Raw genomic sequence first — 16712 nt, 5'->3', positions numbered from 1 at the left:
TCATATGAAGGATGAAGTTATATTCATCAAACTAAATGGAGTAACTCGAAACCCAATTTTGCTCTTTTTAAAACAGTCTTTAACATTTGTTTAGAATCTGTAAAGTAAAAAATTATAACAATAAAAAAATCGAAAAGCCCAAAGAACTGTATCTTTGCTAAAAGAATTTAATTATGTTTGTGATGCCCTTTATTTTTAAGTTTCATTTTTTGTTTCTTTTTATTTAAATTATTGTTGTGTTTCAATTTACACTTACACAATGTGAAAATGTATAAAAGAAAGTCAAGAACTTGCTATTGAAAAAAATAATAATAATTAAAAATAAATAAGGTGCATTAGAGCGCGCTGCAGTTCCATTTTTCACCACAGATTTACATTGGAGAATTTGTGGGGCGCTGTAGAGCTGGGGAGGCCCCTGCCTTATTAGTATCATAAATACATGCTTAAATGCATAAATCCATACGCTACATTTCCGGAAAATCCGAAAAATATTTAATTTATTATTAATTTAGTGCTTATAGAGGTCTAATGAATTAATATTTTGGGCAGCTGTATAAATACATGAAAACTTTTGGTGGTTGCTGTTTGTCTCGCAGCTGCAGCCCGGGACGTGTGTGTGAATGTGGGCCGAGCCTCGGTGTCCCTTCTTTAAATATCTTTCTATCGGCTGAGACTCTCGCTTACGGCCATACCACCCTGAACACGCCCGATCTCGTCCGATCTCGGAAGCTAAGCAGAGTCGGGCCTGGTTAGTACTTGGATGGGAGACCGCCTGGGAATACCAGGTGCTGTAAGCTTTTGCTTTATCAATTCACTAATACACTTAATGGCTCGGCTCCCACGGTTTTTCTTTTATCCTTTTCAGTTCAATTGCTTCATTTATTTGTCTTTCATGTTGCTTTCTCTCTGGCTTCTGTCTGCTTTCGGTGTGGTAAAGGACAGCTCAGCCTCGTCATTGTTTCTTCCTCCTCCAGGGGGCGATCGACAGGCTTTTCTCTCTCAGTCTACAAGCAACACACAACTCTGAGCGCTTGTTCTTTTGTAACCCGCTCCTTTCCTCAGCTTCAATTAGACCAGAGGTTCCCAATAGTTTTTTGTCAGCCGAACGCTCAGGTTTTAATTTAATATTTCAGTTTCCACACACATTCGCATGTTCATGGTTTTCTGACGTTGGTAATGGTCACAACATGCAGGTAAACTGATGAAATATTGAATATATATATATATATATATATATATATATATATATATATATATATATATATATATATATATATTTGTAAATGTTTTATTTTATTATGCATATATAGGGCTGCGAGTATAGGGCCTATTGATATTATAATTATAATATTGTTTTAACTCTAATTATAAAAAGATATATAAATTACAATAGTGACTGTGAAAAGCAGCATTTTCTGTGTGAACCGAGACTCTGAAAACAGCTGAACCCGCGTTACACAGTGTTGCTCTTCACTCTGAAACAAATCAAATGTTACTCAAAAAGATAATTAAGAGTATATGGCAAGAGCTGTGGACACAGTAAGGAAAGGGAAGACATTTATATGAAATTAACAAGTCTAAATGTGAGAGGAGTTTGTGGCAAAATAAGGGATGACACATATTTGAATCAACCGCTTTTTAAAATTGGTAAATTTCTTTCTTTCCCCCCTAAAATCCCCCCCTTTCTTTCCTTCTACAATTACGTCAACGCTTCACACTCCGTCCCAGTAGGGGGAGGGAATGCGCCAAAGCTGGTTTTCCAACCGCCATTAAATTCAAAAGAAGAAGAAGAAGAAGAAGAAGAAGAAGAAGAAGAAGAGTAGAGGAAGCTAGTTTGGATCGAGACGTTTCAATAATGCAGAGATTCGCATCATCTTAAACTTGAGGAAGACTCAAAATGAGCGGGGAGAACTCCGGGTTTAACAACTCAAATATGTGTGATAATATTGTAATGATGGAGTATATTAAAGTAGAGATTGTGGACATGAGTGATCCAGAACAATGCAGCGTGAAAGATGAAGATACTGATGAACAAAGAGGTTGGTGTCTGTTTTCATCAAATCATCACACGCTTCTTTACATTCCTCGGCTGTAGTAAGAAGTGCTGTTGTTAAACAGTCTCAGGTCAGAGGTGTTACTTGTGCTGGAGATCTACTTTCTTGCAAAGTTCAGCTCCACCCCTTATTAAATACACCTGGACCAGCTAACCAAGATCATCAGGGACACTTGATAATTATATATATATATATATATATATATTGAATTTATATATATAATATATTATATTGAAATATTTGGACATTTAACACGTAAAGTTATACTTTAAGGATGATTTTGAAGTGCAAATGAATGTATAATTTATTCATATATATATATATATATATATATATATATATATATATATATATATATATATAAGCTAAGCTATCAGGCTAATTGTGTATCTTTATGTTACGCTGGTATGTAAGCTAACTAATACAGACATTAATGGTCATTATAACGTTGTTCAAGCCGAATTTATCATACCTATTAAAAGTATTTTGAGCCAATGGGATTGCTTGTGGTCCTAACAGAGACCCGATTTCGAAGGAGGACCTGATTTTGTTACCAAAACGTCTTGTCGAATTAGAAAAAATGTAGTCCCGACCTCGTGCCAACACTACATCAGAAAAACAGAAGAGATGTTGTTGCAAGAGCAAGGGGAAGTTAAGAATATGAGGCACGCGCTTGTCTGAAGTTTAAAATCATTGGTTACCCGTAAGCCAATCACATAACGTTTGGTTATGGCGTGTGTTATAACTTCCACTGTAAACACATGTATGATGCGAAAACAAAAACATTGAGCGAAATACCGGAGTGAACATGGCTGTGAATGACTTTTGCAGATTATGTGAAGTAAATCTACGCATCCACGGTACAATCAGTGTCTACGTCGTCACGGCTCTCTGTTCGTTGATTGGCCGGCTGTTTTCAGGCCGGAGGAAAACGGAAAGCTCTGACGCTGTCTCAGACTGAGTACAGAAGCGAAATGAAATTGAGCGGAAGTACGAAGTCTGACGTAGTCAGGCTAGGACATTGGGCAATACTGTAAAATTTGGTATCGATCCGATACTTTTTACTTTTAAAAACAAGGCTCGAAATTTAATCTGTGTGACCTCAATTTATTTGGGAGCATTTTCATGACCACTTAAATATTTTGTGATTTGTGCTCTTAATGTGCCTGTAATTAAGCCAAATAAATAAAAAAATGTATTACTGTAATAAGCTGAATTTGCTAACATGAACTTCACACCAAATTATTACTGGGGAATAGTAATAATAACAGATTAGGAGCAGAAAAATAGAATAATAATATAAAAATAATAATAGAATAAAACAATAATATATTAACAATAATTAACAATATATTAACATAATTTCTCCCTTTCTCAGTACTACTTCTGTTTTTTATAATAATAATAATTTTTGAACAAATGTTTTAAAACTTCTTTTCAGTTACTTTTGGTGCAGTTTTTGTTAAAGCACAATAATAGAACAAATTAAAAATATTCCCTTTCATTACACTTCTCTGCTTTAGTTTATAAACAAAGTGCACACACTTGTTTGTGGAAAAACAAAGTAAATAAAGTGTAAATAATAAATAAATAAAAACTACTACAAACCTGTATAATTCTCAATCTTTGGTTTTTAACCCCAGATCCCTCCTGTGTCCAAGGAAATGTTCCCTGAGACCTCCTTTATGCCCTGTCACCCTGTTACTACTGAGTACAAAGGTTTTTGTTCAGAAATAATAACATGTTTACATTTTTCCCTTTTATTGCACTTCTTCTCTGGCTTACTAACTGTCCTGCCTTCGAGAAACTCCTTCCTGCAGGAACAGAAGCAGTGACTCCCAGGTGTTTCTTGGCAAGCTTGCTAAGACAGGGGAATGTTGGCTCATTCATTTTCCCCCAAAGTAGTGGATTTTGATCCCATGGAATTGGCTTTTCTTCTGAGTACCGGCACATTTCAATTAAGGCATCAGTGCCACATGCTGCTGGGATGCAAGGACTTGGGAGTCATACTCTGACCGTATCCCACCTTTTGCTGCAGAGGAGCTTGAGGTAGTTGCAGTAGCCATTGCTGAGGCCGAGCATGAGCTTGATTCACGAGCTGATGTGAAGAGGCCGAGGTCTGGTTCAGTGACTGAATTTTAGTGATGAGCCGTCCTTTCAGAGATTCAACATTTGCCATGTCGCGGAAACCAAGGTTTTTAAATCTGGCATCCAGGAAGGCACTGACAGCAAGACCATAAAAGGTCTCGATACCTCTGAAACGACGCTGGCATTGTGCTGATATCTCAGCAGCCAAATCGACACTGAAATTTAAAGAATGTGTCGCTGTTGAGCGGAATCGTAAACACCTCTGATTGGCCATTGTGTTCACGTGCTCATTGGATATGTCTGTGATTGGTGTTTACGATTTGCTCAAAGATTTTGGTACTGAAGTTGGTACTTTTTTGACAACTCATACAAAAAACTTGCTACCTTGGCACTCATAAGATGGAGTTGATCTCAGAAGTGGTGACACCAGGGGAATCCCTTTTGGAACTGAAACATGTTTTTCCGTTGAAATCTCTCTTGTTACTTCTTCAAATGGTTTCAGGGCATCAATGGAGAAACTGACTGTGGACCAATCTTCCTCACTTAAGCACAGTGAGGTCTTTCAACTGATTGTATCAGTTTGAGTTCTGGAAACTTTTGAGCTTCTGCAGCTCTTGTGCTGTGGTGAAAGAAAGCTACAACACCACTGCATCTCTGCTGAATGTGAAGGAGATCAGGGAGAGCCTCAATGGAGTCTTTTACTACTAAATTCAGGGTGTGTGCAAAACATGGATAATGTGCCTAACCTGCTTTGTGCACAACAGCAACAATATCGGCATCACTATCTGTGATAACAGCCTGAACTTTGTCTGTTATGCCCCATTCATCAGTGACTCTTTTTAATTCTGAGCAAATGTCCTGAAAAACGACGGGTTTCTAGGACATATGCTTGCATTTGCCAGTTCTCATCAATAATGAGACGGTTAAATAAGCCTCTGTGGCTCTTGATGTCCACATGTCTGTTGTGAGTATGACACTGTTTGCACCATCTAGAGCAGTGATCTCAAACTCAATTCCTGGAGGGCCACAGCTCTGCACAGTTTAGCTCCAACTCACACCTGCAAGGAAGTTTCTAGTAATCCTGAAGACCTTGATTAGCTGGATCAGGTGTGTTTGATTAGGGTTGGAGCAAAACTGTGCAGAGCTGTGGCCCTCCAGGAATTGAGTTTGAGATCACTGATCTAGAGATTCTTTTCACTCTTGAACGGCACTCATTCATATTTTCCCTTCCATTAAATTTTCCCTACTTGTAATCCTGCAGCGTGGATCGTGTGTCAAAATTCCTAAAACCATCAGAGAGAGAGGTTGCAGGTCTTTTGCAATCATTTCAGCAAGGCTCCTTGTAATATCCATAGCTTTTAGGGAATCACCTGTGACGTGACAAAATAATTTAATCTAGCCTTAAGCCTGTCTACATTTTTTTTTTTTTGCAGCTGGCTTTTTCGTGTGTTTTGATTTGTTTATATAAATTATTGGTGTTGCCACGGTAGCGAATTGCTTTTCTACATACATCGCAGTTCACAGTGTTTTCATTCACGGCAGTGAAATAACTCCACACGACACTGTGAATACAGGTATAATACATATAATACAGGTATGTGTTACGTGATATCTCTGCGCCCAAGTAGCAGTGCTTCGCCTGTGCTTCCCCCTAATATAGTCCCAAGTCAATATCTGCATAGGAAATCGCCTGTTAATCTGCATCGCTGTTTGTACTCGTTGTGAATACGCAGGCCACAAGAAGTAATTAGGTGTTTTGTTTGTTTTTTTGATCACTTTTACTCAGGACATGCTAGCTGGCAACAAAGGATTCCATTCATTGTGCTAAGCTAAGCTAGCGCCGACCCTGTCCATCTAAAACAATGCATGCACTGAGACAAAAATGCGTTTGCCCACCTATCTAAATGTAGGAAAGAAGGTGAATAAGCCCTATTTAAAAAAACAGTGGAGTGTTCCTTCAAATTAATTTTAAGCTTATATCTTTAATTTGCAAGGCTTTCGGTGTCAGTCGCCTCCAGTTATTTTAGCTTTATCTAGTATCTGTTATTTAGCTGTATCGAGCAATATATAGTATTGGCCAGATGTGTGACGTGTTGTCTTCTGTTGTTTACATTTGTCCCCTTTTTTTAGTCCTGGTGGAGGTGAAAGAGGAAAGTCAAGAACTGACTGAAGTGGAGTGGAAACATCAGCATCAGGAACCTCATTTCGTAAGTGGAGAAAATAAAGGCAACCTTAACGATCACATCAGAATTCACTCTGGAGAGAAGCCGTTCACATGCCACGAGTGTGCAAAGAGTTTCACGTGTAAGAAACAGCTCAGTGATCACATGAGGGTTCACACCGGAGAGAAGTCGTTCGTGTGCCGTTACTGTGATAAGAGTTTCAGTCACAACGGACACCTTAAGGATCACGTTAGATGTCACACCGGAGAACGGCCTTACCGGTGTGACCAGTGTGGCAAGAGCTTCACTCAAAGAGGACACCTCACTGATCACGTCAGGATTCACACCGCAGAGAAGCCGTTCAAATGCCTGCAGTGTGGGAAGAGTTTCATACAAAAAGGCCATTTGAAGAGTCACCTGAGAGTTCACACCGGAGAGAAGCCGTTCACCTGTCAGCAGTGCGGGAAGAGCTTCACGAACCAAGGAAACCTCATGAGTCACACCAAACTACACTCCGGAGAGAAGCTACACCACTGCTCTCAGTGTGGCAAGAGTTTCTCCGGGGCAGCGCTTCTCAAGAAACACCTGCTGTATCACTTCGGAGAACGGCCCTTCAGCTGTGAGCAGTGCAGCCAGACTTTTTTCTTCGCATCGCAGCTTAAGAGACACCTGAAAGTTCACGCGAATGAGCGGCCCTACACCTGTTCTTTCTGTGACAAGAGCTTTGTGTGGTTCCACAATTTAAAAGACCACTACAAAACTCACACCGGTATGAAAGATCATGTGTGCTTTGAGTGTGGGAAGGCCTTTAGCAGAGCCAACTACTTGGAGCAACACCAAAACACTCATACTGGAATATCACCGTACAAGTGTTCGTACTGCGATAAGAGTTTTAAAGTTTCGGGATCCCTGAAAGCACATGAAAGAATCCATACTGGAGAGAATCTGTTTCACTGCCTGACATGTGGGAAGAGCTTCACTCATTCAGGACACATGAAAGACCACGAGAGGGTTCACACCGGAGAGAAACCCTACAAATGCCCGCAGTGTGGCAAGTGTTTCGCCACATCGAGTAATCTACAGATGCATAAAAAACAGCATTGTCCAAAGTTGTTACAGTGAGCAAAGTTCATCGTCAGGTCCAAACACTTCCATGTTTTGATGAAATTGTTTTTTTAGGGCCCTGTGATGTGAAATACATGGCTGGGAATCGAGTTATAAAAATGAAATTTATCATATAACATGGAATGTCTAAGAATTTGGCACATTTTGGATGAATAAATCAGGAGTATTGCTGTGCACTTCAAACAAATCGCCAGTGTCTGTGAATATCGAATCACAAAAAGACTGCTATTGAAATCTGAAATCTGCATGTTCCGCGTGTCTCTGTGTGAATGAGCGCCTCAGTTTCATGAACTACACAACACAGTTTCTTGGAAAATATATACATTTTAAAATGTTTAATGGTTAAAGCTGCAGCATCATGAATCCATTTCCCAAACTGTGTTTTTGTCTTATCCTGAATCACTACGGTACACCTATAATAAATGTTTATACTGGGACTATTTTAGACTGGTCCAGTAGCCGCGTGACTCGTCATAGACATAAACAGAGAGAAGTAGATCCGGCTATAATGTTCGCAAGACGCATGCAGTTCTGTTTATTAACCACTAGAGCGCCAAAAGTTACGCACTGCAGCTTTAAAGTCTTATAAATTTAATTGATTAGACATGCTTGTTGATTATTAAAATTTATTAAAACCATTAATCATGAATTGACTTTAAAATTGTAAGAGTTTTACAACTTCAGTTATTAAAAGGATAGTTCACCCAAAAATGAAAATTCTGTCAGTAATTACTCGCCCTCTTGTTGTTCCAACCCCGTAAGACTTTCGTTCATCTTCGGAGCACAAATTAAGATATTTTTGATTAAATCTGAGAGCTGGCTCACTCCTCCATAGGCTTCTCTGGGATCGAAACTTGCCGGCCCGGAAAATTAGAAAAGACAATGTTTAAAATAGTCCAAGTGACTACAGTGGCTCAACCATAAGTTTATCAAGCGATGACTTTTTACTTTTTGTGCGCAAAAAAACAACAAAAATAATAGTTCACGTAGTATAACTGCGCAGCGCTTCTGGGTTGTACGTAGGCTCACTATTGGCCGACGCTGGTCATGTGTGTGATGCGTGTGACGTACAACAAACCAGAGGCCCGCACAGAAGAAAATTAATAGTTGAATAAAGTCGTTATTTTTGGGGGGTTTTTTGCACACAAAAAGTATTCTCGTCGCTTGATAAACTTAAGGTTGAGCCACTGTAGTCACTTGGACTATTTTAACGATGTCTTTACTAACTTTTTGGGCCGGCAAGTTTTAATAACAGAGAAGCCTATATGGAGGATTGAGACAGCTCATAATAATATATTAATTTGTGTTCCGAAGATGAACGAAAGTCTTACGGGGTTGGAACAACATGAGGGTGAGTAATTACTGACAGAATTTTCATCTTTGGGTGAATTAGCCCTTTAAGAAAGATGAAATCATTGTGCTCTACTGAATCAGGTTGCGTCGATCCATGTAAATTGCATTCATTTGAAGAAAAAATGGAAAGATCAGCACTCCTTAAATTAAAATGTAATAAGATAAAGAAGTGCAGATCTTTCTTTCTTTTTTCTCTTGACAATAACTTCAGTTATCGGACATGATTACTAAAATTTTATTTAACCATTGTAATGGAATCCAGAACAATTAAAATAGAGAAACATTTTTAATTTGGGAACAAATTCCAGCTGATTTCATAGGGTCCTATTATTGTAGAAATGATTAGAAATGTTTCTTAATTATTCATTTTATTGAACCATTAAAGCAGAATCCAGATAAACAAAGCGGAAAACCAATTCTGGAAAAAGCAAAATGGTTTTCAAAGAGCCATGAAAAAAGTTTTTGTGAACCTTTTAATAAATTAGTTTTATGACTTCAATTAACATGAATACTAAAATTTAACTTAACCATTAAAACGAAATCCAGACAAAATACAGTGGAAAAAAACAAAAACAGATTGTTGGGAAAAATACAACTGATTCAATAGGTTCTATTGGGGTTTTTTTTTTTTTTTTTTTTTTTTACTAAATTATTAAATTGGTAAAGTTTTATGTATTCAATTGATTAGACATGCTTTTTGCTTATTAATTTAACCATTAAAGCAGAACCCAGATATGAACAAACTTTGGAAAGAACTAAAAGGATTTCATAGGACCCTAAAAATGTTTTTTGTTAACCTTTTAATAGATTGTAGTTAAAGGGTTAGTTTACCCAAAAATGATCCCATAATTCACTCAACCTCAAGCCATCCTGGTGTAAATGATTCCCTTCTATTATATATAAATATAGAAATTATCCTGGCTCTTCCAAGCGTTATGAGAGTGAATAGTAACTGAAATTTTGAAGCCCAAAAAAGCGCAGGGCTCTAGTTTTTTGTTTGTCTTTCAGTAAAATGTTTATTTTTTTTAACGATTTCTGATGAAGTGTACAATACTCTTATCCAGGTCCATTGTTCTCAATTTCATGTTTTTCAGATAAAACTAGGGAACATGTTTCACTGTGACAAGTTTTGCACACTATTGCTACCATTTGAAGCATTCTCCTCATAACCACTGCTGTGTGTGAAACAGGCCTCGTGTTCATGGACGTCTCGGCCTGTTTCATCTGTGTGTTTGTCTTTTCGTTTATAAACCTTGCTTTTTTTATTTTTTTTTCACTGAATTCTGATTTGTTGTCTTTGACTGCCTCTATAATAAACTGATGCATATGATTTCCTATAAATGTCCTCTGGTGTTGCTGTATGAATCAGGAGTGTCCAGTCCTGCTGCAGCTGATAGGAGTTCAGCTAGTTAGTCTAGCTAGCAAATCTGCATGGCTTTAACATAAAGGTGAGAAAAGACTATTAAAAATGTATGTTGAAAAATACTTTATATTTAAAAAACACCTGCTATAAATTATTTTATAATTGGCCAGTTAAAAATATATGATCAAAATTTGTGTAAAATACTTAATGAATATTTAAGTGATTTAAATTGATTTCAGTCATAGTTTTAAATGTAATATTTCTGTGGTAGGTCTTCATGGTGTTATACTGAAACTTCAGTGTCAGACTGAAAAAACTAATGCAGTAGCAACAAAATCTAAACATTTTGAAAAAGTAATAGAAATTAAAGCTGCAAGCAGCATTTATCGGGGTTCAAGCAGTTAAGGCCTTTAAGGCATTTAAGCACAAAAGCATCAAAAGTCATTAAGATTTATTTAGCAAGCATGTAAACACTGACATAATAGATGGAAAAGACCATTTACAGCCAATACAGGCAAATTGCCATGGGATATATATGGTTTTAAAGCTTTTTAACAGTTATAGCGCCACCTATGGTCCGATCTCCATAAAATTGTTTATTGTGACCTCAAATTGAACCCATACACATGTGTACTGATTTTGGTGAAGATATCTCATTTACTTCTTGAGTTATAGCCATTTGAGTAAAATAGGCTCCTCCCACAACGATTTGCCACATTCAAGAATTATTTAATATGATTCTAGCATGATTTACTATCATATACCATGTTCCAGAATGATTTATTAGGATTCTAGCATGATTTACCTTGATACACCTCATTTCAGTATTATTTACTATGATTTACAATGTTTCTAGCATGATTAACCACATTACTAGCAATTATGTGAAGTGTCAGTGCAAATGAGGTGATGAACACTGACAAAATATTATTGTGTTATAATAGTTAGTTATATACGTGATTTTTAGTGTGTGTCCAAGTATGAATGCAAAAGCACATGTAAAATATTTCATTATTAAGTAGAATGGCCAGCAGAGGGCACTAGAAGACCACTTATTGGCTCACTTTCACTTTAAACCAGTTTTCTGCACTAAAGCAAACCAGTTTTTCCATGTTAACTCAATGCATGCTTACACACACACACACACACACACACACACACACACACACACACACACACACACACACATACACACACAGCATAGTTAACCATGATTTACCATGATATACCACGTTCTAGTATTATTTACCAGGAGATAAACGACAATCTAGTATTATTTACTTTGATTTACCATGTTTCTAGCCTGATTTATCACATTACTAGCAATTATTTGAAGTGTCAGTGCAAATAAAGTGATTAACACTGACAAAATATGATTGTGTTATAATAGTTATTGCTATATAAGTGATTTTTTAGTGTGTATTCAAGTATAAATGCAAGCACATGTGGAAATATTTAATTAATAAGTAGAATGGCCAGCAGAGGGCACTAGAAGACCACTTATTGGCTCACTTTCACTTTAAACTTCATGATTTTCACCATTTTTCTGTACTAAAGCAAACCAGTTTTTCCATTTTAACTCCATAATGCATGTTTACACACACACACACACACACACACACACACACACACACACACACACACACACACACACACAAAGACAAATGTTGTTGTTTTTTCAATGCTATTGGGTATGTCATTATGAAAATATATTTCAATGGTCTATAAACATTTCACAAAGTCTTTGTAAGCTATTAATCAGATTATTCAGAATTTATTTAGAAACCTAAGACTACACACACACATTATGTTGTAGATACAGATATTTGAAATATATGATGTGATCAAACTGTCAATACTAATACTTTAACAGATGGATTTTGAGTAAATGTAATTGTAAATGTTAAAATAGGGATTTTATAAAGTCTAAATATAAATTATAGAACAATATGACAAAATGACTATTTTAAACAGCAGGGGGCAGTAAAATACCACTTATTGGCTTAATATGCCATTAATTCATATCATTTTCACCTTTTTAACTGTTACAGAGGCAAATTTTGTCCGATCTGTCTGAAATTTTTCATCCTTGTTCAGGGTGATATTTCACACGTTCTGACTTGTTTTTAAGAAGGTCTGAGCATTGATTAAAGAGATATAGGCTTTCGGGGACACTTGGTAAAGGCCACATTTTGAAGTGAACCTATTATAGCTATCCAAATGAAGAAGTTCAACTTTTTCTGACAACTATTGTTCTAGTGAGTCCAGAGAATGGTTATGCGATAGTTTTTAACATTATGATATGAAAATTATATGATCAGACATGGAAAAGACCATTTACAGCCAATACAGGCAGTTTGCCATAGGAAATATATGGTTTAAAAGCCTTTTAACTGTTATAGCGCCACCTTTGGTCCGATCTCCATAAAATGTTGCATGCTTGTTAATGATATTATGTCACATATGCTCACCAACTTTTGTGAAGTTATGAGTTTTCATTTAGGATTTATAGGGTTTTTAGTGTATTTTGCCACGCCCATTTTATAAATGACCCTATTACAGCCATCCAAATGCAAAAGTTCAACTTTTTTTTGATAATTATTAATCTAGAGAGTCCAGAGAATTGTCCTAGACTGGTCTGGTTGCGATCGGGCAAAAAACCTAGGACTAGTTCGCAAAAGTAGGTTTTTAACATATTCATGAATAATTAATGAACAGTTTGATTGACAGCAATGGTTCTTGAGGCAAAGTTGTTCAGGATGAGGAGATCTATCAAATGATATGCATATTGTGTGGATATTTGTAACACCACGTGATTACAGAGCCGTAAAACTCGTTAGCGCCAACTAGTGGCCGATTTCTTTTAAAATTCTTACAGACCTCTAGGGCCATGAGCCGAACATGCCCATTGAGTTTCGTTTCGATCGGCCTCCGTTAACCTTGTCTAATAGGTGCTCAAACTTCATTGGCCGATGGCGGCCATGTTTTTTGAGATACGCCAATGTCCTCATACACATACATGGCACCTTGGACCAAGACACTGCATACCAATTTTCAAGTCAATCGGACTAACGGTCAGGTGGTTATAGCCTGATTTATGTTTTTTTCATGTTATAGCGCCACCATGAGGCCAATCGTCGCGATTTTTTTACTGTGACCCCAGATTGAACTCATACACATGTGTACCAAGTTTGGTGAAGATACCTCATTTACTTCGGGAGTTATAGCCATTTTAATAAAATAGGCCCCTCCCACAACGTACGTTTTGGCGCCCCTTAGCGACCGTGAATCGAAATTTCAACTTTTTTTCGATAATTATTGATATTCAGTCTCCAGAGAACATTTCTGCACTGGTTTGGTACCAATCGGGTAAAAAACCAGGGACTAGTTCGCAAAAGTAGGTTTTTGACAAAATTCAAAATGGCGGAAAATCTATCATGGCGGAAATGAAATCGGAGATATACGTTTTGTTCGTCAGGCGTCCAGCTTTCCAATGATATAAGACACTTGAGTCTACGACATACGGTCTAGGAGTTATGAGCAGTTTCGCGCTTTTGGTTGTTATAGCGCCACCTATGGGCCAATCGGGGTCATAATCTCTGAACCTTTCCTCGATTTTTGTACTACCATCTGGCAAAGTTTCAAAGTTCCAGCTCTTACGGTTTGGGCTGCACGATGCGTTTTACGGCAGAATAATAATAATAATAATAATAATAATAATAATAATAATAATAATAATAATTAAAGCTGCAAGCAGCATTTAGCGGAGTTCAAGCATTTAGGGTCTTTAAGCACATAAGGCAGTTTAGTGAGTTGTCTGAGTTTTCGTTTAGGATTTACAGGCTTTTGAGTGTTTTTTGCCATACACATTTTCTAAATGATCCTATTATGGCTACCCAATGGGTAAAGTTTAAGTTTTTTATATAATTATTGATCTAGAGAGTCCAGAGAATTGTACTGCACTGATATATTTCCGATCGGGTGAAAAACATAGGACTAGTTCGCAAAAGTAGGTTTTTAACATAATCGCAAGTATTTAATGAACAAATTAATTGACAGCAGTAGTTTTTGAGGCAAAGTTGTTCAGTATGAGGAGATCCATCAAATGACATGCATCACGTGATTACAAAGCCGTAAAACCTGTTAGCGTCAACTAGTGGCCGATTTCTTTCAAAATTCTTACAGACCTCTAGGGCCACGAGTCGAACATGCCCACCGAGTTTCGTTCCGATCGACCTTCGTTAACCTTGTCTAAGAGGTGCACAAACTTTATTGGCCTATGGCGGCATAGACATAAATGGCACCTTGGACCAAAACATTGCATGCCAATTTTAAAGTCAATCGAACTAATGGTCAGGTGGTTATAGCCCTTTTCATGTTTTAGTGATGTTTGGCCTGATCTCCATTTTAAATAATTATTTTAAAGGTGCCGTAGAATGCATTGATATATTTTAAATTGTTCTATGATATCTCTGAAACAGAAATGTCTTCAACAGTCAAGTAGTGGATAAAATCACTAACGTTACTTTCTGCTTGCGGTAGGGGTTGTAATGGAAATATAACATTAGTTGGAACTGCCCCCTTCTTCAGTATCAAACGATGAGCGAAACCTGCTTGATATTGTCCCAGGTTAGAAAAACTGTCAGTGGTGAAATGGGCAGAGCAAACTAACAGCTTTGAATTAAAATGGTAAGGTATCCTGTTGTAAAAATCAACCATGCCTGTTGGCAGTTCTCTTTTGTGGGAAGGGAATGAAAAGTTCTGAAATCCGCAGCACAGCCTCGAACATAACATTTATATCCATGATCTGACATTTTCACTATTGTCCTTGCTTGCTTCTTCACAATACCTGCAGAACTTCTGATGATTCGGCTGTGCAGGTCCACGTTAACACTGCCTGGCCTAGACATGGGCTGGTATATGCAAATTGGGGGGGTATAAATATGAATGATCCCGACTCCAACGTCACAGTCGGTGTTATGCTGTAATTCACTCATTTTTCAGCGGTCTTTTGCAAACAGGAGATTTACACATGAAGGAGGAAACAATGGTGTTTGAGGCTCACGGTATGTCAGTTCCTTGTCCAGAACTCTTACCATTCAACTATGCCAAGATAAATACAGTTTTCAATTGTATGGCACCTTTAAAATAGTTGATTAGTAATATAATGCTTACTTGTAGTCTGAAATGGCTTTAACAAAAGAAGAAAAATATTCTTAGATGTCTGTTCATTCTAATCATGTACAAATAAAGTAGCACAGTAAGATTACATTTATTTGAATGCATTAGTGGGTGTGTGATTGCGCTGTGTGTGCAGCTTATCAATATTAAAAGTGAAGGTGTAGTTGATATCTTTGTTGATAATATCTGTAGTAATCAGAAAAAAACAATTAAGAAATAAAGAATTAAAATTACAAATAATATTCTGTTAAGATATGAGTTACAATAACATGATTTGCAATAGTAATAATATCAATACTATATGCACAATACACAAAGATTAGACTCTCAGGTCTGTGTCTTTCAAAAACATTAGTATTGCAGCCAATGTGAGTCTGTGGGATTTATAAACAGACAAAATATGATTTGAAATGTTATTTTAATGATTTTATAAAGTTTAAACAATATTTCAAACGGAAACTAACTGGAAAATAATATTTTAGTAAGCAGAATGAAGCAATGAGTGGTCTTCTGGTGGTTAAAATGTAAATGAAAACAATAATACTTAAACAATAATACTTAATACAGTAACCATGCTTCAACACACACATGCAAACACATTTGGTTGTAGATGTAGATATTTTAAATTAAAGATAGGTAACAAAATGATAATTGCAAATCTCCTCCGTATAACACCATTTTCAGATTTCAAATTAATCACTGAGAGGCAGAATTGTTCAAACTGAGAGCTCAGTACAAATGAAGTGATAAACTGACAAAACATGATTGTGTTATAATAGGTGATTTTCATGCAAGCAATTTTATATAGTCTAATAAAAATGTATGCAAAAGCACAGGTAAAAATATTTTTATAAGTAGAATGTCCTGCAGAGGGCAGTAGAAGACCACTAATTGACTCACTTTCATTTGAAAGACTTTTTTATCCACCAGTAAAACAAAGCAGTTTCTCCATGTTCTTTCCATTAAGCATGCTTACACACACAGACACACACAGACACACACACACAAAGACAAATATGTTTTCAATGTTTTTGGGATGTTATTGTGAAAATATCTTTTAATGGTCTAACCATTTTCACATATTTCTTTGTGATCTGTATTATCAGTTATAATAATAATAAATAGCTTTAAGCATTTGCTTGTTGGCCAAAGCTGAAAGCTGATAAAAAGATTAATACTATGTCTAATACTGCTGCTCCCTCTAGTTGACAACAGTGGAATTACAGCCTCCATCTTACAATTGAAGTGAATGAATGGGAATTAGTTTTTTCACTTATATCTCGGGAACCAGATGGCGAAAAATTCTAAACCTCAGAGCATAGATAGTGCTTGAGGAGCCCTGTTGAATGAGACCATCACAGTGTTTTTGGGCGATTGGGGCCGGGA

At 36.8% G+C, this 16712-nt stretch overlaps 1 protein-coding gene across 1 annotated transcript; it reads left to right on the top strand.

The window, feature by feature from the left end:
• The first annotated feature begins 1796 nt into the window (after positions 1-1796).
• Positions 1797-10006, top strand: LOC311087258 (uncharacterized protein). The gene is made up of 2 exons (XM_084120561.1): positions 1797-2039; positions 6273-10006. The coding sequence occupies exons 1-2, from the start codon at positions 1898-1900 to the stop codon at positions 7424-7426; spliced, it is 1296 nt and encodes a 431-aa protein (XP_083976687.1). The 5' UTR covers positions 1797-1897; the 3' UTR covers positions 7427-10006.
• The last annotated feature ends 6706 nt before the right edge of the window (positions 10007-16712 follow it).

The sequence above is a fragment of the Abramis brama genome, assembly GCF_963993115.1.
Source record: "Abramis brama genome assembly, chromosome: 7".
Classification (NCBI taxonomy): Eukaryota; Metazoa; Chordata; class Actinopteri; order Cypriniformes; family Leuciscidae; genus Abramis; species Abramis brama.
This window is presented reverse-complemented; position numbering and strand designations above follow the sequence as displayed.

Coding starts and splice junctions, on each gene's coding strand:
- LOC311087258 (XM_084120561.1), top strand. CDS start 1,898: ATGAGCGGGGAGAACTCCGGGTTTAACAACTCAAATATGTGTGATAAT. Junction 2,040..6,272: donor AGATACTGATGAACAAAGAG/GTTGGTGTCTGT, acceptor CCCTTTTTTTAG/TCCTGGTGGAGGTGAAAGAG.